This window comes from Macaca thibetana, chromosome X, assembly GCF_024542745.1.
Source record: "Macaca thibetana thibetana isolate TM-01 chromosome X, ASM2454274v1, whole genome shotgun sequence".
In the NCBI taxonomy this organism is placed as follows: Eukaryota; Metazoa; Chordata; class Mammalia; order Primates; family Cercopithecidae; genus Macaca; species Macaca thibetana.
This window is the reverse complement of record NC_065598.1, coordinates 76,391,917-76,417,142: the sequence shown is the minus strand read 5'-3', so window position 1 is coordinate 76,417,142 and position 25,226 is coordinate 76,391,917. Positions and strand designations below refer to the sequence as shown.

General features: G+C 36.3%; 2 protein-coding genes across 2 annotated transcripts in view; one reads left to right on the top strand and one right to left on the bottom strand.

Annotated features, from left to right (window-relative positions):
* ITM2A (integral membrane protein 2A) overlaps positions 1-25,226 on the top strand; it is a 900,602-nt gene that overhangs the window by 39,911 nt on the left and 835,465 nt on the right. The window lies entirely within an intron of this gene.
* Positions 292-25,022, bottom strand: TENT5D (terminal nucleotidyltransferase 5D). The gene is made up of 3 exons (XM_050776380.1): positions 24,865-25,022; positions 6,865-6,984; positions 292-3,088 (listed from the first exon to the last, which is right to left on the bottom strand). Exon 3 carries the CDS (start codon positions 3,068-3,070, stop codon positions 1,901-1,903), a length of 1,170 nt encoding a protein of 389 aa, XP_050632337.1. The 5' UTR covers positions 3,071-3,088; positions 6,865-6,984; positions 24,865-25,022; the 3' UTR covers positions 292-1,900.

Below are 25,226 nucleotides of genomic sequence, written 5' to 3'. Positions count from 1 at the left end.
AGATAGCAGTTCTGAGAGCTTTCCTTTCACAAGGGAAATACATGCTTAAAATGTTAGGAGAATGTATCTAGCTTTCAGGCCATTCTTCCATCAGGACTTAAAGCTTCAGGAGAATACCATAAATATTTCGCTTTTTAGGAAAGAAGGAGTTTAAATTCTCAATGGGATCAAAGAAAGTTATGGGAGCACATGGGGTATGAGATATTTCCAAATAGCTTCAGAATTCTGCTACTCAGTATCAAATGCTACTCTGGAAAATATTGAACCCATACCCATGATATCACAATAATAGTCCTTTCATTTCTAAATATTTTATTGTATTTATAAATTATTTATTTGTCAAGAAAGTGGTAAGTCCATAGTGTTTTAAAGCTTCAGGGTTCTGTGATATATAATTCTTTAAAAATATACTGATGGCCACTCGTGCTGTGGTATAACACATCTCAAAAATGTTGGTTATTTGAAAATGCCATATTTGGTGTACTTCTGTCCAATATTGTAGTACAGTGAAGACAGGTTAAGCACAGTCTATAACTGGCAAATTATCAGGATACAACTGTCAGGTCACGTTGTGATAAAAAACATGTGATGGTCAATAAAAACTGAAATGGAAACTCAGAAAAAATCATAACCAAGTGGAAATATTGAAGTTTTCCAATGGCCTGATCCATATTAATTCAAGACAGCTCCCCTTCTGACACTTCAGATAATATTGGTCATGGATTATTTTCATTATGGGAAGAAAATACATTTTTAATCCCACTGGCAGATTTTTCTAGCAGCATACTTGATGTAGTAAGTATATATTTAGATATTGTAAATATACACAGTTGTTGAATAAATTATAGTGTTATGCAAAAATTCACACAAGGAGGCACTTGAGTGGCATGTTAGAAAATGATCTTTGGTAAAGGCAAAATGAAAAACCTGTTTCATTTAGTTACAATGAAAATATATTAACTTACTGAAATGGAATGTTTCTCAACATAAAAGATGTTTTTCAAATAGGCCACAAAATGGTAAATGCTATGGCTATAAACCTCTGCCTGTTTTTTCCTGTTTGCCATTTACAGTCTCTTTGTAGTAGTAAATGATGATAGAAAGCTTTCACATTCAGAGCTGGTCATTTTCATTTGTTTTAACTTATTTTGAGGGGCAAAAAACCCGGTATCTGATCTCAGTAGTAGTTGCACAGCTGCATGGTATTGTTATTCAAATCCACAAATTAACTAAATGTTTTATTATGTAGATGACAAATTACTAATGTCCAGGGCTTTCCAGAACCATTTTTTTCCAGCATTCCTTTAAACTATAGAAGGATTTTTGTATCCGACCCAATTTAATTGTCAAAAATTGCTTGAAAAGTCCAGGGTTTTAATGTCTTCTGAATCTGTTGCTTTTGAAATTAGGCATTTCTGTTAAGTACTGAAAATGTATTGATGATATTATTCAATAGAAAAAATAACTAAATGTAACAAAGGAACTGACTGAATATAAAAAATTTGGTACGTCACTGTACATCGTAATTTTAAAACACGAATCTGTCCTTTTATATTTTAGTCAAAGATGCAGGCATCTCTGATATGCTTGTCACAGTAAATTTGAAAGTCACAAGTAGTCAAAAGATTTGAAAATCATTTCAAGAGGAATACAACATTTGAAAGTTATTATAGCTAGTCAACATTTGAAAAACATTTAAAGTGGTTGGTTTATAGATATTGTATTTAATATGATGGCTTAATTGATAAAAAATTATTGGTAACTGCTATTCCATCAACTGTAATTGAAAATAATTGGTAACTTTACAAAAATAAGAATAGATCTTGAATTTTATATTTGGAAACTTGCTTTTAAGTGGTGTTTAATTAAAGCAAAGTTTCTATTGTTGCATGGGTATTTTTTAACCCATACCATTTGACCCATGAAAGTGCAGTGGGTAGTATGGCTGGAAGATAATGGGGGGTGGCTCAGATGTTACATAAGTAGGGTACCCTGCCTCAGCCACAAAGTACGGAGCAGGCTGATAAAAGCAAGTTACCTTTTCTGTATTAGGTAGAATATTCAGTTCTCCAAGTACTTTCAAAGCCATCATGGTGATCAGGTGGAGAATCTGTCTTCTTTCATGACTCATGAGACAAACGGTGCTTTCATTCACAACTCCACGCAAGGTCATAAGGTAGTCATACTTGGTCATTCCTTCACCTATGAAATGGTTGTGGAGGTATGATTCAATTTTCTTTTGTTGTTCTTCTATATGAGGAAAATCAATAAAGAATCTAGAGCACATGTAACGTTCCAGGTTTTTGATTTCTGACATACAGGCTGGTTTGAAGCCATGAACCAGCAAGTTGCAGTACTTCAGAAGGCCACCACCTCTAATCTCTTCAGGTTTCCTGGTAGATATGAGCTTGTGTTGCAAATGCGTCATTGCTTCCTGGAAGTCTCCATACATGCTTTCAGCTACCACAACAGGATAGGACTCTTTGGTTAGCTTGGCATTTTTGTCACTGTAGAAGTCTAACATGGGATCCAAAACAATTTGAAAGGAATCTACACTAAATTCAAACTGCCGTCTGAGTGAACTCACAAATTTTAGTTCTAAATTCTTTCCAGTGTTATTTGAAAGGGAGATAAGACTCCAACAATCATGCCCATTGCAAACCTTGACGAATTTCTGTACGTAAGCCTCTTTCATGATATCTGGGGAGATCTTTTCCTTCTTTACACCTTTTGGTAAAAAGTCAAGTAGACAACCTAGAACTGCATCCTTAACAACCTGAAATTCTTCGTTACTTGGAAGCTCAACACCAAAAATAATGTCCAGATCCTTATAGCTGATTCCATTATGGCTTGCTAGTATGTAACTTGCTATGGAACCATTCAATCTGGCATCTTTAACAATAATTCCTTGCCCTATGAGTTGATCTTTCACAACATGAATGATGTCTTTTGGTTTTACCTCCATTGTGGGGAAATTCCCCTTTCCATGAATTGGAATTACTTCATCTAACACTTGATCCAGTGTTATAACTTGATCCCAAGTGAGATTGGTGAATCTGATTTCAGACATTGTGAAGTCAGTAGATCACTAGACAGCAAGCAAAATATTGGGAAGAAATATGTTAGCACCTTAAAATCAATGCTAAAGCATATAAAAAAGTTAAAAATAGACTTACCCTCAACATAAATCATGATAATACTAGGAAGGAAACTACCAATATATTTAATCATATTTAAATATAAAAGTGAAATAAAAGCCACAATTATTATGTCAAAGATGTTAGATACATTGATGAATGCAAACAGATTTCTCAGGAATTTGCTGGAGTGACTGTTGATACAAAATGGTGGCCTTTTTCAATCTTTCTTCATGTAAATCCTATGATGATGGTATTTCTTTGGAGATATAAATTTTGTTCATGGGATAACCATGATGTATCATTGAGATTAATTATCATGATTTTAAAGTGAGATCAGATAACCTGTCTCTGTGTTAGAACCAATGGACTCAATAGCATAGTGTTTACAAACAATATACATAATCTTCAATCCCATAAGCATCAGATCACTCTCTCATATACTTTTCAGTTTCATACATATAACTACTCTTACTTTAAAGAATATTACTGAAGTCTTCTGTTAGAGTATGAGCTCCTTTAATTCCTTAATAAGGAAAGTACCAAATTTAACACCTCTTCTATGTGCCCAGTAGCCCTTTAAAAAATGTTAGTTGAAGGAATGTCAATTTAAAATGAAAAACAGATGAGATTACTAAATTTGTACCTGAAATGAGAATAAGAATATATAAACCCATAAGATTCCTAAGCTTTAAAAAATGTTCACTGTAGATTTGCAATATAATATGCTCAGATCATTTTATAGTTTAGGGAATTTTAGGAAGTTAACATTTTATAATGTATAGTAACACTATAAATGCAAGTAGATATAATCATGTAATTATGTACAATCACAGTGATTACATGGATCTTCAAGTACATTAATAAGCTGTCTAAAGAAATAAATCTAGGAAAGTAAGTAACATTCAGCAAGGATATAGTTTTGGGGTTAGGCATTTGTTCCTGACTTCCAGAAATAAAAAACAATATGAAGCTTAAGACAGATTTGTGTAGAAAGTATTCATATTTCACCTATCTAAGGAGCTATCAAAACAGAATATAAATATTTGAAATTTAGTATTATGTACTTCCCTAGTAGAACTACAGCAAACGGAAGCATCTTATTTGACATCTACATGGACTAGTTTGATAGTACATGCATTTTGCAAAAGGCCAATTAAGCAACAGCATATCTGTGTTAGTGAGAAGGAAAAATTAAACCTATTCTGTTTCTCTGTATGAAATCCTTAGAAATACGAACTACAGACTGAATATTTATTTTTATTATATGATGAAATGACCCATGAAATAGGATGCTTGTTTTAAGCCACTTTAATGACTGTCTATACAGTTTTATCAGCCACGTGAATATCCAAATCAATCCTTAAAGACGGATGGATCAAACTGACTACATATCAGGCTTTCAGAATTTGATAACTTATCTATCCAATGAAATGATCTATATAGCATCTTTAGGACACTGGAAAGAGCAAGATGCTACATGAAGTGATACAACATGCAATGAGAACTGGTAATCTTATTTTCTAATTCCTTCTCCTGAAATTATCACTGAATTATTACAAGCTAACAGTTTGTTATACTCAAATTCTCAATCTAGAAAAAAATAGTTCATAATACTGGATGGCTTCATGTAAAGGTTTTAGGAAGAAAAACAATTTACCTAATACACATTTTTAAAATATCACATATAAACTATAAGATTTTAATTGATCATACAGCAAAAGTTCTAAAATTCCTTCTTCATGTGCAAATTTGTTTTGCAAATATACATTTTCCTTTCCTTAATGGCAAATTTCCATTGTCAATATCAGTAAAAATTTAAAAAAATTCAATGTTCTAATCCTAGGCCTACAGTCTTCATGTAAATCATCTATGATCTGAAAATAAAGGAAAACATTTATGTTGCTATATTGACATTACTGAAATTACCAAATTCTTTCCCAAACAAAAGTTGACAGGACCTTTATATACAAATAAAACCATTCAGAGACATAACTAAAATAAATCATTGCCAAAATGCAGAATTCCTTGATCAAAATATATCCTTCAAACCAAGAAATACGAAGCCCTACTTAACATCTTGGATCTGTTCCTAGATACCAGAGAAGGGAGAAGATAGGATTTTGTTTCCCAAACAGAATCACAGTAAGATCTTGCAAAGATAAGAAAGTGGCCCAAAATTCAACCTCACTTTACACCAGGAAAGTGGTGTAGAAAAACTGTCCATCAGTGTGCAACTTTCCAATAGCCACTTAGTTATCTATGCTAGTGATTTCCAAACGTTCTAGTCTTTTCAATTATCTACAAGCTTTAAAAGCACACATATAAAATAGTTAAGGCCTAGCATTTCTTAATAATTACAGAAACAGTGAAGACAACTTGCTAGGATGTGGAGAAATGGTGTCCTTGCATGAGCAACACATTTTTCAACTGTCTAAATCAAGGCTTTAATAAACAGTTAGTTTTTTTTAACTTTTCTCTAGCCATAAATATGAAAGCTTGTTTTTAAAATCAAGTCTATTTTATTGACATATCATTACTAACTGACAAATTCTGAGTTACCATATCACTAACTACCATTACTGTTATATAAGAAAATGAAAATTATAAATTTTTTAAATTAGCCCTAGAAAAAAGTATAATTATGATAAAAATTTGTGATACATATACACTCAAACATACATATACATATAGACATATATAAGCACAAAATATAATAAAATACATGTCACAATGGAGTAAATATAAGTGATTTGTACTGATCTGGAATCTATACATGCCTCCAACAAGGCTGACCTCTATTAACATGAATAATCAAGATTTGACAATAATGTTATGCTCCGTTTGGCACAGCTACTGTTCATTTTCACATAATGTACAATATCAATGTGTTATTAGTACAAATTTCAAATATGGCATTAAAGTAATAGGACTTATCTTAATGTGTAGATTATGGCTCCATATTTAATCACATATAGTAGAGTCAATCACCCATGTATCAAAAACAGCACATTAGAAAACTTGTTGGGAAACTTAATTTGAATTTTCTAAATCAAAAGTATGGCTAAATAGAAACTTTGGATGAATGTCATGGTAAAGGTGGAAAAACTGCAACAAAGCCACCCACATTGCTTATAATACTGTCTTGAATACAATCCAACTCTTAGTTACTGAAAGTGTATTTACTGAGTATGAATTATAAAGCTACATTTTCATGAGTTAAAATTCCAAATTCAAGGTAGAAACTCTTCAATAACTTTCCACATAAACCTCAACAGAAGCACAAAACATGAAATTTCTAATTATCGTTTTCAAAATGTGGAGATCAGCAGTTCACATTGCAGAATATTTAAAACTTCTTTTGGCTCCCTGTCTTCTCCCAATTTACTTATCCTTTAAGCTAACATTTTTCCCATCTAGCCTAACCTATTAGTATGCCTGTAATGTATCTGACTATAGTAAATGCCCAAATCAATACATTGTGGTTTCCATTATTCAACTGGTTAAATTCATCTGGGAATGCAAAGCAAAGCAAGCAATTTGCCAAGATATCACAAAAGACTGTGAATGGATATTTGTATAACAAATAAAATGTAATTGTTCTCCCTATTACAACCCTATGTTCCCTCTGACCATGGGAAAAATAGGAAGTTAGCCACTCTTTACCTGTCTATATTAATCTTAGAACTATATTTTCAAAGAGAATGAGAAAAGATGTCATACTTACATTGAAAGGATTACTTTCAAGAATGCAATATAGTTGAGTTAAAATGATTATTCGGATCCTTCAGTGAAGATAGGAATTTTCGTATTATCACTGAATAAAGTCATAAACCAATCAGAAAAACTGCAAGATAATACAAGCAAAAATAAAGTTAATAGATATTATATACAAAAAATATAATGATGTCCCACAGCCAAGTCCTGCAAATTATATATATACATACATACATGCATACACACACACATACATACACACAGAAGAAATGATAAAATGATTGCTCTAAAATAGTGGTTGTCAAATTTTAACATGCCTAATGCATGTTAAAATTTGACAACCACTATTTTAGAGCAATCATTTTATCTGTGTGTAAATACACAGATTTCTGGGTCCCACCTCTAGAGTTTCTAATTTAGCAGGTCAGATGTGGGGCCAGAATATCTGCATTTCTAATAACTTCCAAGATGATGCTGATGCTGCTGGTCAGGGAATGACACATTAAGAACTGCTACACTAAAGAAAACTGAGAAGAAATGGTAAAGGAAAAGTAGTCTCAATAGCAGTGCCTAGTCCCTCATATTTTGGCGATTTCTACTAAATTTAAAACATTACATTAAATAATACAGAAAATTCTAATCAAAGTGAATGCGCTTTTAAACCATAAACTTTTGAAAACATTTTAACAGTGCAATATTGTTTTGTGAGCTGGACATTAAGGCTAGTAGAAAGTCTTTCTAAAGCTTGTACGTATTGTGGTCCTAAATCTAATTAGTTCTCTTACCTATAATAAATGATTGTATACAAAAATGAATTCTTGTACTTTAGAAACTTTCAAGTTATATATCCATATATACCTACCTATAGACAAACAACAAGATTTTGGTCAGAATGTATTATATTTCACCAGTATAAAGAAGTATTAAACATGATTTGACTATGGGAAAGAGGTATTAGATATTTTATTTGACATATTGCATTTGTTTCCAAGAGAAGATATTAATGTCTGTGAGAAATAATGGTTCAGTATTTAATTAAACAATTATTTACTCATAATCAACCATTATCCCTTTAAAATACAGATACCTATTTCAGAAAAAATAGTATTTTCTTATATCAAGAAGAAAAGATGATACATATCAAATAATATCAATTTGATGTTTCCATGCTGTGTTCAATAAGATTGTAGAATACCCTGAATAGTATACTGCAATAAAAAAAACTATAAAATAAAGTGTTAATCATCTCACAGAAGTCTCTTGCATTGTTTTCACTCTGTCAAAAGTAAAACTTATATTATTACTTTAACCTAAAAGAAAACTACCATTGGTATTTTACTCATTCAATACTGAAAGGAACAACAGTAAATAAAATACTGATTTTGATACTTGTGAACCAATAAGCCAGGTAAGGTCAGACAGAGCCCTCACCCAGTCATTAACTTTGTGTCTGGCTCCATGATGAAAAATGTAAGATGTCTACTGTTTTGTCATTTTGCTCTTCAAAAATAAAGTTGTGATATCAGTTAACTAGTTGGATGCTCAAATCATATACTTTTAATAATTGTTGGGAAATACAGAGGGAGCTGTAAAAGGAATAAAGCATTAAAATAGCTACGTAGCAATAAGAGAAACCCTTTTAACCAAATTATCTTAACAGTGAAATTTGATTTTCTTTTCAACTATCAACACTGCAGATATCTTTTGTGCTTGTTTATTGTGCTAATCCAAAGCAAAAGGATACCAAAGATAGTAAAAGGCAAAGCAAGTGAGTTGTTTTAAATGGTTCAAAAGTGATCTCTGTACCAACAGAGAGCTCTAGAGCTTTAATTGCCTAATTATAGAGAAAGCTAATTAAAAGCAGAAATGTGTTTCCAATAGTCCTTATTGTATCAATAAGAATGAGACTGATAAAGAAAATGTGGCACATATACACCATGGAATACGATGCAGTCATTAAAAAGGATGAGTTCATGTCCTTTGCAGTGACATGGATGAAGCTGGAGACCATCATTCTCAGCAAACTAACACAGGAACAGGAAAACCAAACAACGCAGGTTCTCACTCATAAGTGGGAGTTGAACAATGAGAACACATGGACACAGGAAGGGGAACATCATACACTGGGACCTATTGGGGGGTAGGGGGCTAGGGGAGGAATAGCATTAGGAGAAATACCTAATGTAGATTACGGTTTGATGGGTGCAGCAAACCACCATGGCATGTGTATACCTATGTAACAAACCTGCACGTCCTGCACATGTATCCCAGAACTTAAATTATAATAATAATAAAAAAGAATGAGATTGAAAACAAATGTACTTTTAATATACTTTGCCTTGAAAAAGTCATTGATATTTTGCAGTTTTCTCTATACATCAAAGATTTCTCTAATTTTTCCAGATATCTTGAATCTACAATAATTGTACATATTTTCTTTTCTGAATATATTTCTTTTCTACTATATTTAGTAGACATTCAGATATTCTATTTAATAGATACCCATATAACTTTGAAGTAATTCTTAGAATAGCCACCAAATTAGAATATATGCCCCTTTAAAGGGAGATATTATTCCATAGAATAATTTAGATTATAGGCTATGGAAAACTAGCAGTAGGGTGTAAAAAAATAGAGGTACATATACTTAAAGTTGACCCCATGTTGTCCACCCCATCTTTAAATTAAGATTCCTAGTTGCAACACCTTAAGGCAGATACTTTATCTATGGTTGTAACACTAATTTATTCCTGTAATAGCTAAGGCTTTAAAATGTGTTTAAAATAAAATGGAAATTAAGAAGTTGAAAAGAGCCAGTTTTTATTTTCAATTAGGTTCATTAGTTTTTTGTTCCACTAACATCTGGATAAGTTTTGCTTACAAAAGAAAGAACTAAATCTGTGTTTAGAGTCCAATTGTAGATTCAAAATATTTAAAGGAACTTTGTTCTCAATAAAAGATAGCATTAACATTAAGCTCTGTAGACAATATATGAAGATCCTTTTATAAATACCATAATCAGAATATATTCATCAGTTGTTCTAAATAGGCAGCTACTTTATCATCTGTTCAAAATATATATCTTGAGTAAAATTTGTTGATTGATTTTAATAATATGTTAGTCTGTCCCTCTTTGAGGACTTCTGTATTAATGCATTACATTAAAAATAATTATAAAGCAATCTTGAAACATATTTCAGGTTAAAATCTGGCAAAGGATGAAAGTTTTAAATCAAAAAGTATAACAATTTAAATGAAAAACTGTTTTACATGTTTCCAATGTTTTTATCTAGGTAAAAAGTATAATATTTAGTTTATCTCTGTATTGTTGAATTTGGAATTGTAATCTAGATGTGTGATATTGTAATAGCCAAACACAACAAATTTAAATAAGTATGAGGAAGTCATAGTAAGACTAAGCTATTTGCATGCATATATTAAACTTTTATTATTGTGTAATTATAATTTTTATATGATTGACCACAATACTTGAATTGCACAAGAATACTTACATCACAAAATACTGTATCATTTATGCTATAATACATTGTGGATGTTAACACTGTTGATGTGCTGAGTCTATAGCATTCAAAGTTTCAGAACGGAGTTCTCAATAACTGTTCACTTATATAGTATTAGTCATTTTCAAATTTCATTCCAAAAAATGACTCACATTACTATAGATAATGCTAAAACAACTCCAATTTGGGTCAATTCACAAACTTATTTTAGTTGCAATAAGGTTCATATACCAAAACAATACTTGCAAAAATTCACTTGTCCAGGACTCTACTAACGAATGTGTTCATTTCCAAAATTCATAGCCACTCACAAACGTACCTCAGATAATTGTGAGGCTTGAAAAAGAGATGTTTATTTTTAATTCTTAATTAAAAATGTCTTTAATTATATTTAAAATGAAGTTATTTCACACACTTTCAACTACTATATATGGGGTAATGCTCGGAGATGTATGTAGGCAATGTTTTTCAGGGTTGACCCATGCTAGGAGGAGGAGAGCTTCAATTTATCTTGTACCAAAAGATGATGGGAGTGTTAAAGATTTTAGTTTCTATTCAGACCTATGAGAAGGCAGGCATATACTTTCCATGTTAGTGCTATTTATATCCTGCTCTGTCATTTCTTTTTAACTTTATGATCATCTCTTTTAAAATACTATGCTTAGCTCCATTTCCCTTCTTTTGTTTGTTTGTTTTGTTTTTTGAGACAGAGTCTTACTCCATTGCCCAGGCTGGAGTGCAGTGGCGCGATCTCGGCTCACTGCAACCTCCACCTCCCAGGTTCAAGAGATTCTCCTGCTTCAGCCTCCTGGGTAGCTGGGATTACAGGTGCCTGCCATCATGCCTGGCTAGCTTTTTTATTTTTAGTAGAGATGGGGTTTCACCATGTTGGCCAGGCTGATCTCAAACTCCTGACCTCAAGTGATCCATCTGCCTCAGCCTCTCAAAGTGCTGTGATTAGAGGCATGAGCCACCATGCCTGGCCTCCATTTCCCATTTTAAGAGTCAAAGTGTTCTTACTGACAGAGATTTACACAAATTCCAAGTTTCCTGTCATTTGATGTATAGAGAAATAACTTCTTGAAATTCTTACATGTAGGTGGAACCATACTACAAGATCCTTGACTTAAGAGGCTTAGGTGAAAGATTCATTGGAATAATTAAAATAAACATGCTAGGCATCTATAAACATGAAGAGAAAATAGCATACAGGTCCCAAAAAGGAACAGTTCTCAATTTAAGAGCTTGGTGCGCAGAAGCTTTCCCCAGGCTAAACTTCTGCCCCTAATCCCAGAGAAATCTTACCACATTCTTCTCACTCTGCCCTAACCCAGATAAATACAATTCTTGCTGTGTTCACTTGTTTGTATTGCTATGGCTGTTATCTATTGCTTCTAAGGATAAAAGTGTACACTGTTATAAGTAAATGATTGCCTGGTTTCTTTCAGGTTTAGCACCATTCCCTTGTAGTGTGGCAGCAAGAGAGAAAAGTTAGGCAGTTAGGGTGGGTCCTTGGTAAAACTCCTTTAAGCAGAGAAACAGCCTGAAAAATCAGGCTGCAGGCACAGATAAGAAAACTTGCACAAACCTCTGGCCCACTCAGATAAACGAACAAGGCCCAACATAGAAATGCCTTTATTCTTTGTGCCTAAGATATGCCCACAGCCACTTTAACAAGGGAACAAGGCTCAGCATAGAAAAGCTTTTGTCCTTTGTATAACCAGCAGGCTTCAAGGAAACAGTCTCTTCTCCTTTTGTGGGCATATACATGGTGTGTTCTGGTGGGTTCTGGTGGTCACTTTCATTTCCTTTTCTGGACAAGCTTTGGACTGTGAGCCCAGTCTCTATGAATCATCACTTCAGCTCCTGATTGGTCCCAGGGCCAAGCTTTCACTTCAGCTCCTGATAGGTCCAGGCTAAGCTAAGTAGCCCCTATGAATCATCACTTCAGCTCCTGATTGGTCCCAGGCCAAACTAAATCACACTTTCTCTAAGCAAGCCTACAGATTAAGCATATTCCTTCCCTTCCCAGTCCATAAAAACCCTGGACCCCAACCTCATGGTGGCAACCAATTCTGGCACCACTCTCTGCTGCAGAGAGCTTTCTTCTTTCACTTATTAAACTTTCGCTCCAATCTCACCCTTGTTTCTGCGCTCCTTAATTCTCTTGGACATGAGACAAAGAACTCCAGGTACTATCTCAGACAATGAAGTACTGCTACGTATTTTGGTGCACTGGCAAAAATACAACATATTTTACTGCATTGGCTGGGAAGAAAGGGATTCAGCTAAAGGATAAGAGCAGACCATTAACTCTTTACTTTCATTTCCAAGGCTTCTTATCCTAAGTATTTTTTCTCTCAAGAGCAAACAAAAACAGTGGGTCCCTTTCAGCCAGTTAAAAATGAATAGTGTGGCTGCCAGCCTTAAGACTCAGGGGAAAGGCTTGCTGGAGAGAACTTTTTAAATCTCTCTTTGCCCTCACATGTTGAAAATGTTGACTCTGTTCCAATCCAGTTTCCTTTCACAAAGGACCTAATGTCATGTGAGGCCAGAAGGAGGTCCTCGGGGCAACTGAAGGCATCTGGCTGAGGCTACACTTCAGTGTTACCTGGAAGCCCTTGGACTAACTCCTGTCACCAACAGCCCATTAGGGAATTGGCACAGGGACTTCCAGGCTTTTTCTATCACATTTTCCTTCTTTCTTTTTGCAACTATCATGTTTCCTATCCCTGCTTTGTATGCAATGTTGTAGATGTTTCTGCAACCTGGGGATATAGTCTTATTGGGCAAAGTCAGCTGGAGCCTTAGGAATGTAATTCAACAAATTATTGTCTCTGTGGTTTCCTTAAAATGGGGGATTCCAAGACCTGAATCTGAAAACCTATTTATCTCCCAACAATAGCACTCAATGGAGTTAAACAGGAAGCTATTTCTCCCCAAGCAACTATCCCCCCACTTCATTTAAGCTGTTCCTTTTCCCATGTGAGAAGCCAGCACTGCCCAGCAGAACTAAAATACTTTTCTATGAAACAAGTTGATATGGTTTGGCTATGTCTCCACTCAGACTTCATCTTGAATTCCCATGGGTTGTGGGAGGGACATGGTGGGAGGTAATTGATTCATGGGGGAAGTCTTTCCTGTGCTGTCCTCATGATAGTGAGTCTCATGAGATCTGATGGTTTTAAAAAGAGTGTTTCCCTGCACAAGTTCTCTCTCTTTGCCTGCTGCCATCCATGTAAGACGTGACTTGCTCCTCTTTGCCTTCCAACATGATGGTCAGGCATACCCAGACATGTGGAACTGTAAGTCCAATTAAATCTCTTTCTTTTGTAAACTGTCCAGTCTCAGGTATGTCTTTATCAGCAGCATGAAAACGGACTAACACACAAGTTAATTTTCTTCTGCTGGGAGACATACTTTAAGACAGCCTATCAAGCCCTAAAACTCTCTAACTTTTGTCAAAGTTTTTATCTAACAATTCAGACCTTACAGCACCATCTAGTGGGATGGAATTTTTCTCCTTAGGGAGCCTTGTCAGCTCTTTGCCCCAAATTTCTAGTTCCCCAATTTTTCTCTCTCTTACATCCCTCTATCAGTCATCAGGCCCTGTACCCTATTTGTAGTCAGAAAAACTCCACTTTCAATAGCCAGGAGGAAGCCATCCTGGTAAGACAGATTCCAGCCTTGATGCTGCCCCCATCAAAGGCAAAACAGCCATTCAGTCTTTGTGTTCTTTTAAGGCACATGCTGTGCATATAACTACACTGGCATTTAAACAAAAATGGGATTTTATGTTTGGAAGTCAATTGGTGCCATTCTCTGGAATTCTAATGTTTCACTGGGGCCATAGGAAGGGAAACCAGAGCTAGTATTAAAACAATCCCTCCGTTAAAGAGTCTTGCCCAAATCCAACTACTACATAATCTCTCTCAGGCCACTAGGGTACCTTGGGAGCCTCATGGGCCAAGTGGGTCTAGGAAACCAGCAAGATGGAGGGCTAGGGTCACTCTGGGTCACTCAGAAAAGAGAAAGGAGACACCTTCCCCCCTCCTCTTTTCTAGTTGGGTAACAAACCATCTGCAGTCTGTACTCCTCTTGAGTGCATTCTAAAACTCCTTTGACCCTAGGACTCTAGGAAACTCCTTTGACCCTAGGACTTTAAAGAAACAAAAACGGCATATATTCTATTGTACAAGCACGTGGCCGTCTTACCAACTGCAGGAGGGAGAGAAGGCCTGGCCTCCTCAGGGAAGTGTTAATTTCAACACTATCCAACGACTAAATCTTTTCTGCAGACCGTAGGGCAAATGGTCTGAGGTTCCCTACATACAAGCTTTCTTTGCCTTGCAAGATAACCCAGATCTTTGTAAGCACTGTAAAATTAATCCTGCCCTCTTGGCAGTCATATCAGCCAAGCCTACAAAAAATAACTCCCCAAAGTCAGAAAAACAAACCCCTGGGTAACTCTCAAATGCAACTTTTAAATGCCCTACCTTTCCCCCTTATCCAGGGCCCCCAGCAGTCATATCATCAGCTCCTCTGGCTGTAACACCCAAGAAACCCCCAATTTCGCTGCTGTTTCTGCAGGAAATGACCAATGGACATGGTACTATTGGGGTTCAAGTTCCCTTCTCATTGCAGAACCTTAAACAAACAAAGGGGGTCCTAGGCAAGTTTTCTAATGACCCCAATAAGTATATAAAGGCCTTCCAAAATCTAACCCAAGTGTTTAATCTTGCATGGGGAAATGTTTTGTTACTCCTAGCCAAACCCTAATGGCTGCCAAAAAACAGGCAGCCCTACAGGCAGCAGAGAGATTCAGAGACAAACACCATGTCTCCTATAGCCAGTCAACAGAGAAATCCAGTCAAAAGGGAAAAGACGGTGAAGAAGGAAAAAAAAAAAAAAAAGCAGGATCCTCATTCCCAATAGAATGCAGAGAACCAGAACCAAACATCTTAATTACTGTAAACTGTCTTTGTTAAATAAAAAACCAGATGGCTGAGAGAAACTTTAGTGAAACACACCTCCCTATCTCATAATTCAATTGAGGGACAGATAATCTTAAAAGACAAATTTATTACCCAGGAAGCCCCTGATATCAAAAGGAAACTACAAAAGCAGGCTATGGGACCAAAGAGTACCTTATGAAAACCTCCTGAAGGCAGCCTCCTCGGTCTTTTACAACAGAAACCAGGAGGAGGCCCAGGAAAAAGAGGGGAAACACAAGAAAAGAACAGAAGCAGTAGTGGCCACTTCACAGGTCTATAAAATCCAGAGTCCTGGCTAGGTGCAGTGGCTCATGCCTGTAATCCCAGCATTTTGGGAGGCCGAGGCGGGAAGATCACTTGAGGTCAGGAGTTCGAGACCAGTCTGACCAACATGGTGAAAAAAAAAAAAAAATACAAAAATTAGCTGGGTGTGGTGGTGGGGACCTGTAATCCCAGCTACTTGGGAGGCTGAGACAGGAGAACTGCTTGAACTTAGGACGTGGAGGTTTCAGTGTGCCACTGCATTTCAGCCTGGGCAACAGAGCAAGATTCTGTCTCAAAAAACAAACAACAACAACAAAAAATCCAGAGTCCCCTGGTGCACCTGCTAATTGCTATCAGTATGGCAAACCAGAACACTTCAAAAGGGAGTGCCCAGGCAATAAAAAAGCTACCTCAACTCTGTCCAGCTTGTGGTAGGGACCACTAGAAGGCAGACTGTCCCCAGAGGTGCAAGTCACCAGGTCCAGGGCCTGTCTCACAAATGATCCAGTAGGTCTAATGGGTCCTGAGGCTCAACACCCTGGCTCCATCAACTCAGACTGCCATTATGACCCAGGGACCCTGGGTAATTCTGGAGGTAAAAGGGAGGAAGGTAAACTTCCTTCTAAACACCGAAGCTGGTCTTTCTGTTCTCCTCCCTAATCCAGGCCTCCCTTCCTCCTATTGCACAATCGTGAAGGGCTTTGCACTAAAAGCTCTTCATAATTTCTTAGCTAAAAGGGAATATAGGGCCTCAAAATCTAAAGCTCAGCTCTGTCAGACTTCAGTAAAGTACGTGGGTCAGCCTTATCAAAAGGGATGAGAGCACCAGGTGAGAAAAGGATTAAGCCCATTTCCTTTAACAGTTAAAAGAGGATTCTTAGGCATTAATGAATTTTGCAGACTGTGGGTACCTGGGTACAGTGGAATAGCTCATATACCACCTCATGAAAGAAACTCGAGCAGATAAAACTCACTCCTTAACTTAAGAATATAAAACTCAAAAGCTTTTAACCAGTTAAAGCAAGCCTTGCTTGAAAGCAGCAGCCTTCTTCAGTCTTCCCATAGGGAAGGCATTTAATCTCTATGTATCAGAAAGAAAGGTGATAACCCTGGAAATTTTAACTAAGGCTCAAGATGCAGCTCAACAATCAGTGGGCTATCTAAGCAAGGAATTTAACTTAATGGCTAAAGGATAGCCAGCCTGCCTCTAAGAAGTTGCTGTGGTGGTTTTGCAGGTGCCAGAAGCCAACAGGTTAACCATGGGGAATAACTTAACTGTTTATACCCCACACAATATAGCAGGACTGCTGTCCTCTAGGGAAAGTCTCTGGCTAACAGACAATTACCTCCTCAAATATCAAGCTTTGCTGCTAGAGTGATCTGCAGTCAACCTAAAACCCACCCCTTGTCTGAATGCAGTCACTTTCTTCCAGAGAAAACTAGAAAACCTAAACATTACTGTGAACAGATAGTGGTATAAACCGATAAAAGAAATAATAAAAATCACTGTTTATATTCTCTGTAGTTTTAATAAAAATAATTTTCTTAAAAAGTTCTCAGCTTAATTAAAAGTGGATATCTAAGTTATAGGTATATTTTTAAAGGCCTTTATGTTTTTTCCTCTTCATAAATGTTGTTTTTCTGGAAAAAGCTTTTTCTCAGTCAACTGATTTATTTTTCTCCACTCTGTATTGACACTCTTGGCGCATGCATAAAAGGCCCTAGGATAACTTCTGGTAACCCAGGACTCCTTGAGAAAACAGAAAAGTCACCACAAATCCCATCTTGGGAAAAATATCTGTTTTCCTCATTAAACCCCTGAAATTAGAGGCAAATAAATACCTCTCAAAATCTGTTTTCACCTTCCAGGTATACCTGTTTATCAGGCCGCAGAAACTACATACTTTCTGAGCCCTATTCTTAAATGGTTCCACCCTAAGCTGCTGGATTTTCTTCTGCCTGGCTGTATAGTTATACATGTGTTGCGTGTGTAATGTCTATTTAAAAAGAGCTCTATTTAATTAACTTGAAAAAGGAACATCACACACCGGGGCCTATCACGGGGAGGGGGGAGGGGGGAGGGATTGCACTGGGAGTTATACCTGATGTAAATGATGAGTTGATGGGTGCTGACAAGTTGATGGGTGCAGCACACCAACATGGCACAAGTATACTATGTAACAAACCTGCACGTTATGCACATGTACCCTAGAACTTAAAGTATAATAATAAAAAAAAAAAAAAAAGAAAAAGGATAAGCACTTGGATCAAATATTTTTTAAAGGGAAAAATAAAAGCTCTGGTACCTTTCAGTTCATATGACTTTAATCTTTAAAAACTAAAAACAGCCTTAAAGATTACTGGTAAAATGCAAATATCTTCAAAATATAAATAGGTAGTCTAAATTATGCAAGTCACATACTAGTTTTGCTAAATATTTTAAGGTTTTAAACTGCTTCTTTGGCGTTTAAAAACTGTTCAACTTGCCTGTTTCACAATGGGTAAGGTCTGGGGACATACGAAAGTAACCATGCCCCTAATAATGCTGAAAAAAGTCAAACTTTATCTGCACCTACTATATAATTAAAACAACTTACCAAGTTTTACATTAAAGTTAAAAATTGCTAAGAGTTACCATTATAACATGTAATTAAGTCTACTGTATTAGTCTATTTTCATGCTTCTGATAAAGGCATACCTGAGACTGAGAAAAAAAAAAGAGGTTTAATTGGACTTACAGTTCCACTTGGCTAGGGAGGCCTGAGGATCATGGTGGGAGGTGAAAGGCACTTCTTATATGGTGGCAGCAAGAGAAAATGAGGGAGAAGCAAAAGTGGAAAGCCCTGATAAACCCATCAGATCTCATGAGACTCATTCACTATCATGAGAATAGCACAGGAAAGACCAATCCCCAGGATTCAGTTCTCTCTCCCTGGGTCACTCTCACAACATGTGGGAATTCTTGGAGATACAATTAAAGTTGAAATTTGGGTGGGGACAAAGCCAAACCATATCAACTACTGCAAATGGATTTACATGCAAAGTGTGTGAAAAAAGTAAAATGTGTTTTTACTAAAAAAATTGTAAGAAGGCATGGAAATGTACATTTTGCCTAGGGATAAAGAATTTTCTCAAATAAAGCAGAAGATTTAAGCAAACTATGGAAAAAAACTGCATGAATTAATCTTACCATGAAAACTCTGTACACACATATTAACTAAATTCAAAACAGTATTACATATATTTTTCTTTAAGTTCAGCATTAAAATAAAAGCACAACAAGGTACTCTTTTCAGCAAAATGTGTAAAGGGTTATAAAATGTTTGTAAAAGTCTCACATCATGATCAAACTGGTTAAAATTAAATATAATTGTCCATAAGGTTTCATTAAAATTGGGGTTAACATTAATAGTTAACTAATGCAAGGGTAAAATTTGGTTCTTTCTCTTGAACAAGATTTTCATGTAATACTAAAGGCTAATAAAAGGTTTTTGAGTTTTCAGATTTTTAAGTCATCATTTTAGAAAAACAAATAACTTATGGTAATCTAAAACTCCATTCATAACATCAAGTGTTTTAGATCAATAACATATTTAACAGGCTTCCCAAAATCAATTGTCTTTCCTGACATCTAGCTTTCGGATGCTACAGAGGGTCTCTGGAATGTCCAGAAAACAGGTAAACAGAATTATTTAACATGTTTAAATACATGGAATTGCCAAAGTAATGTTTAATCTTCTTCAGGTTATATTTCAGTAAATATTATTATTATTAATTAATTAATTTATTTTGAGAAATAGTCTCACTCTGTTGCCAAGGCTGGAGTGCAGTGGCGCAATCTCGGTTCACTGCAACCTCCACCTCCCGGATTCAAGCAATTCTCCTGCCTCAGCCTCCTGAGTAGCTGGAATTACAGGTGCCTGCCACCACACCGAGCTAATTTTTGTATTTTTAGTAGAGATGGGGTTTCATCATATTGGCCAGGCTGTTCTCAGACTCCTGACCTCAAGATCTACCCACCTCAGCTTCCCAAAGTACTGGGATTACAGGCATGAGCCACCACACCCAGCCTTCAGTAAATATTATTAACATATGTTATAAAACCATATGGGATGTCTAAGGTTCTAATGTTTAAATATATGCTATCAATTATAATTGAAATTATCTTAAACTGTTGTAAACCACAAAAATAACCAAATTTCTTTGACAATCGTGTTTCTAATTGTAAACACCCTGATCATTTTGTCATTTAAGACAATTGTCTGCTTTAATCCTCTTCATAAAAGGTTTATACTCAGCTGTAAAACTTTAACAGGTGCTCTCAAATGCAGGTTTCTAATAATGGAAAAGCATACAGGATTAATAAAAAGCTGAAATGTTTATAAATATCAAGCAGAACAAGAGTTAACTGAATGGACTGAACTAATAAAAAGCTAAAATAATCTTTTTAACTTTTGCTCAAGATATTGCTAATCCTTGTTTTGTTTTTCAGTCAATAAAACTTATTTTAAACTAGATACAGCCTTTAACAATTAAGTAAGGTATACTTCTGTAAACAAAATGTAAAACATGTCTGTTTCTCTCTGCCTGGTTCCTCTAAAATTCAGACACTAGTTGTAAGCATTCTTAACTTCTAACAATATATTGTTTGCATCAGTGCAATAAGAATGCATTTTCTTTTGCAACAGAACAATTTAAAAACTGGTGTTTTGCCAAGGGTTTAACTAAAAGAATGTGTTTCCCTGTAAGAAGTCCAGCTTAACTTGAAAAGCCAATAAAAGCCCCTTGGAAAAATTGGCCTCATATTTTGTCTACACAGTCCCTGTACAGGGTTCCTAATCTGTGGTGAGTAAAAAAGTCACTTTCTAACAGGCCCAGAACACCATGCTCTTGAAATCTCAGGAAAAAAGGAGTTTACCCAACTCATAGGCATTTAAGGGTGCAAACCCATGGCTGGGCTCAGCTTTAAAAAGTCCTATCTAAGATTCCTTGTAAAACAAAGTTCCATCAAAGCCCATCTAAAAGGTCTATGTAAAGGTAATTATTCTTGCTGCAGTTTATGAAATAATCAGTCCAAGTATGAGACTGAAGTCGATTTTACAAACAACACAGTCTTATCATAATTTGTTTTTAACAAAAATGAGGACTGGAGAAAAAAATTGTTTCAAAACTTATACAGCTGTCATTAATTTCTAGTCTCAGTAGTTGTTTTCAAGTTTTTGCCTACCTACATTTTAAACTAACCCTATTCCTGTAAATCGACCAGCAATCTCCAGCTACTGCTCAAAGGAAACAAAAGGGAATGGGTAATGTAGAAATCAAAAACAATATTCTAGTTCTGGAGAATTATCCCACAAGTCCTGCCAGGTAATAAAAGTAAATAAAGTGCCTATAAGTCACAAGTTTCTTTGTTTAAAAAGTAAAACCAAGAAAGCTAACCGAAGCCCAGCCCCTTGAATCCAAATCTTAACAGTCATAACTAGCCATCACTTAGCCTTGGAATTTTTAAGCCGTCTTTACCTCCACCCTTGTTTCATTGTAATACATGTACTCTAATAAACCACATTGTTTCTTCTCATCTAAAGGCTATCAAGCTACAAATGGCAATGCAAAAGGAACCATGCATAAACATGCCTTTCTTCCAAGGACCCTTAAGCCAGCCACAAAAGAAACCCTAGTTGCTGTTCCCCACACAACACCCCTCTCCAGCAAAAAGTAGCTAAAAAAATCAGCGCCTAATCTCCCTAACAGCAGTTAGGGTCTCCACTCCTGATGGGGAGAATAAGAGAGAAACGGTAGGCAGTTAGGGTGGGTTCTTGGTAAAACTCCTGAAATCAGAGAAACAGCCTGAAATATCAGGCTGCAGGCACAGATAAGAAAACTTGTACAAACCTCTGGCCCACTCAGATAAAGAAACAAGATCCAACATAGAAACACCTTTGTTCTTTGTGCCTAAGACATGCCTGCAGCCACTGTAATAAGAGAACAAGACTCTGCATAGAAATGTCTTTGTCCTTTGTATAAGCAGCAGCAGGCTTCCAGGAAATAATCTCTTCTCCTTTTGTGGGCATATACATGGGGTGTTCCAGTAGGTTCTGGTGGGCACTTTTTTTTCCCTTTTCTAAACATGCTTTAAACCATAATCTTGGCCTCTATAAATCATTGCTTCAGCTTCTAATTCATCCCAGGGCCAAGATCTTTGGCTAAGCTTTCACTTCAGCTTCTACTAGGTCCTGGACCAAGCTAGGTAGCCCCTATAAATCATCACTTCAGCTGCTGATTGGTCCCAGACCAAGCTAAATCACACTTTCTCCAAAACAGCCTGCAAACTATGCACATTCCTTCCCTTACCAGTCCATAAAAACCCCGAACCCCAGCCTCACAGTGGGGAACCCATTTGGGCCCCACTCTCTGCTGCAGAAAGCTTTCTTCTCTTTTTTATTAAACTTTCACTTGAAACTCACCCTTGTGTCCACGCTCCTTAATTCTCTTAAATATAAAACAAAAAAACTCTGGATACTATCTCAAACAACAAAATACTGTTACATATTTTGCTGCATTGGGAAAACTACAACTGTAGCACTACCTCCCCTTGCTACTGTTCCTCTACCCCTTCCAGTGGCTGTAGCTGGTAGAGATTTATAGCTATGTGAATTCAACAGCCACCAAGTGAGCTTCTCTTGCTTCTGATGTACATGACGCAGAGTTGCTGCCTCTCCAAACTGCCACCAATTTCAGAGAAGCAAGCTGGCCAGAGAAATCTCCAGCCCCTTTTGAAGGGACTGGCTGATAATACTCTAGAGTACAATGGGCTTTCAAGCAAGCTGGGAGCTAAAGCCACCTAGTGAGACCAAAATGCCATTCTCTCTGCACTGGATGCTGTGCAACTCACCATGACACTCACAGTAAACCCAGTAACCTCATAAGCTTTTTCCACATCATTCCAAATCACTAACCCCTCTGTGGATAACCCTGTCAACACTGAAGGGGACTCCAGAATTATAGCCAACACCATATACAACTTTCACATCCCTCTTGAACACTGTCTGAGGAAGGAGGAAAGTAGCAACTCACTGCAATGTTTCTAGAAAAAGCTTTTTTTTTTTTAAAAAAAAAAATTCTGTTCACAGCTCTCTGTCTACTCACCACACCCTCTCAGACATTAAAACTTACCTCACCAACTGCTGCTCTCCTCAAACCCATCCCATCAAGGAGAAACTACAGGGGTGTGGTGCTAGCATGAGGCTCAGGAGGGAGCCTGTTAGTAAGCAAGCAAAAGAAGGGGCCATTAAAGAAAGATAAAATGAAATGCATTTTTTTTTTTTTTTTGAGATGGAGTCTAGCTCTGTCACCAGGCTGGAGTGCAGTGGCACGATCTCAGCTCACTGCAATGTCTGCCTACCAGGTTCAAGCGATTCTCCTGCCTCAGTCTCCTGAGTAGCTGAGATTACAGGCATGCACTGCCATGCCTAGCTAATTTTTGTATTCTTGGTAGAGACGGGGTTTCACCATGTTGACCAGGATGGTCTTGAACTCCTGACCTCGTGATCCACCCACCTCGGCCCCCCAAAGTGCTGGGATTACAGGCATGAGCCACCGCGTCCAGCCATGAAATGCATTTTTTAAAGGGAGAGAAATAAAGAAAGAAGTAAATCATATGGATTCTACCTACCCCAGGTGGGGTGATCTCTTATTACCTTCCATTCTCCTTCATTGCTGAACTTTCTCCTGTGGGATAATACGACCTTTCTCCTTTCCTACACCAAAAACTATTTTCCATTTTTTTCTTATAAATAATGCCTTTCCCTTTTTTCTTATAAATAATGAATTTCCAACTTCCCACTCTGTAACCTCCACTTTTTCTCCCATTCCCCAACACACAAATAACTCCTCCTTCTCCTCACATTTCTTCAAGTATTTCCAACACAAATACAAATTTAAGTTCATGCTCAGAAGGCAGTTTTGCTGAAAGAAGTGGCATTTTTTTCTACTCAGTTTTTTTGTTAATTCTCCTTATCATGGGGAAGTCCCCTCCCTCATTTCAACACCTTCTGCTCTTGGTTTGGCTACAGATAAAATTTAAGTCCTCATGTTTCCTCTCGCATCTGCAGTTAATTTTCATAGGAGAAAAAGCGTGAATGATAATGACATTCCTTAAAGAAACAATTTCAAAATGCAGTCTTTGATATTTTACAATACAATTGGCTTAATAAAATCCACTAAGTTTATGATTAATTTGATTATTTTTCTAAACTTTACTTGCATTAAATTGTTCTACTAGAGGAAAATAAGGTAACTTCACTCTTAAAGTGCTTAAAAGCTATACAAGTGAGGTCAGGTGCAGTGGCTCATGCCTGTAATGAGGTCAGGAGATAAAGGCCATCCTGACCAACATGGTGAAACCCCGTCTCTACTAAAATACAAAAATATTAGCCAGGCATGGTGGTGCATGCCTATAGTCCCAGTTACTCGGGAGGCCGAGGCAGGAGAATCGCTTGAACCTGGGAGGCAGAGATTGCAATGAGCCAAGATCATGCCACTGCACTCCAGCCTGGCGACAGAGAAAGACTCCATCTAAACAAACAAACAAACAAACAAACAAACAAAAACTATACAAATGAGATAAGTCATGAGTGCTTTAAAGGAAAAAAAATAATCTGAAAAGGAAGTTCAGGACTATATAAAAAAATACACAGATATGTAAACATGCTTGGTTACCTGATAATAACTGGAACTAATTACTGTAGTAATTAAAAACATTTGATATCTAAAAAAGAATTAGGTGTAGTCTTTTACTTTAAATACTTCACTTCAGAAACAAATTAAATTTTGAAAATAATCCACCATCAGGCTATTTATTGAGATGTCAATGTGTCAATCAATGTAGGATGTAGGGAGTTTTGTAACTCTCTTACTCTGGAGTTCCAAAAAAACATAGTAATTCTTAATACTATATCAATATATCAGTTATATTATGTCTTTTATCTCTTACTCTTGAGCTAGTTCAGAAAATAAAATATTAAAACAATTATTGATGCCCTTTTAAACATATTAACTGAGTTCAATTTTACCACAGCCATGATTTTAGGCACAGTTATTAATGAAAGAGATAATTTTCAAAGATATGTTAGTTGAATCAAGTAAGTTTCTGGACAAAATATGAACATCAATTTTGATGTGTGCTCAGAGTTAAAACTAAAAGAAAAACTCCCTTTCTACAAGATTTCTCACCGTGTCTTCTGATAGCAGACTTTGCCGAATTTAACAAACAGTCCTACTTTGAAGACTAACGTCCTTTTCCAGAGTTCTGCATCACCTGATCTCCCCACATTCTCTATACCTCACTTGCTGCAATACCAGGGTTACTGTTGCCAAGAGACAAGGAATATTATTATCGCATCATTAATGCTCTTATAGATGGGGGAATTTTAAAAAAAAAATTTAAATGGGGCAATTCTGAGTCCCAAATCTCAAAAAGGACAATGTTATATTGGATATATTAAAGATTAAAAACAAGTTCCTCAAGATACTTGAACTTAAGTTAAAAATAGTGAAGAGGGAGGAAGGAGAAAAAAAATAGTGAAAATAACCAG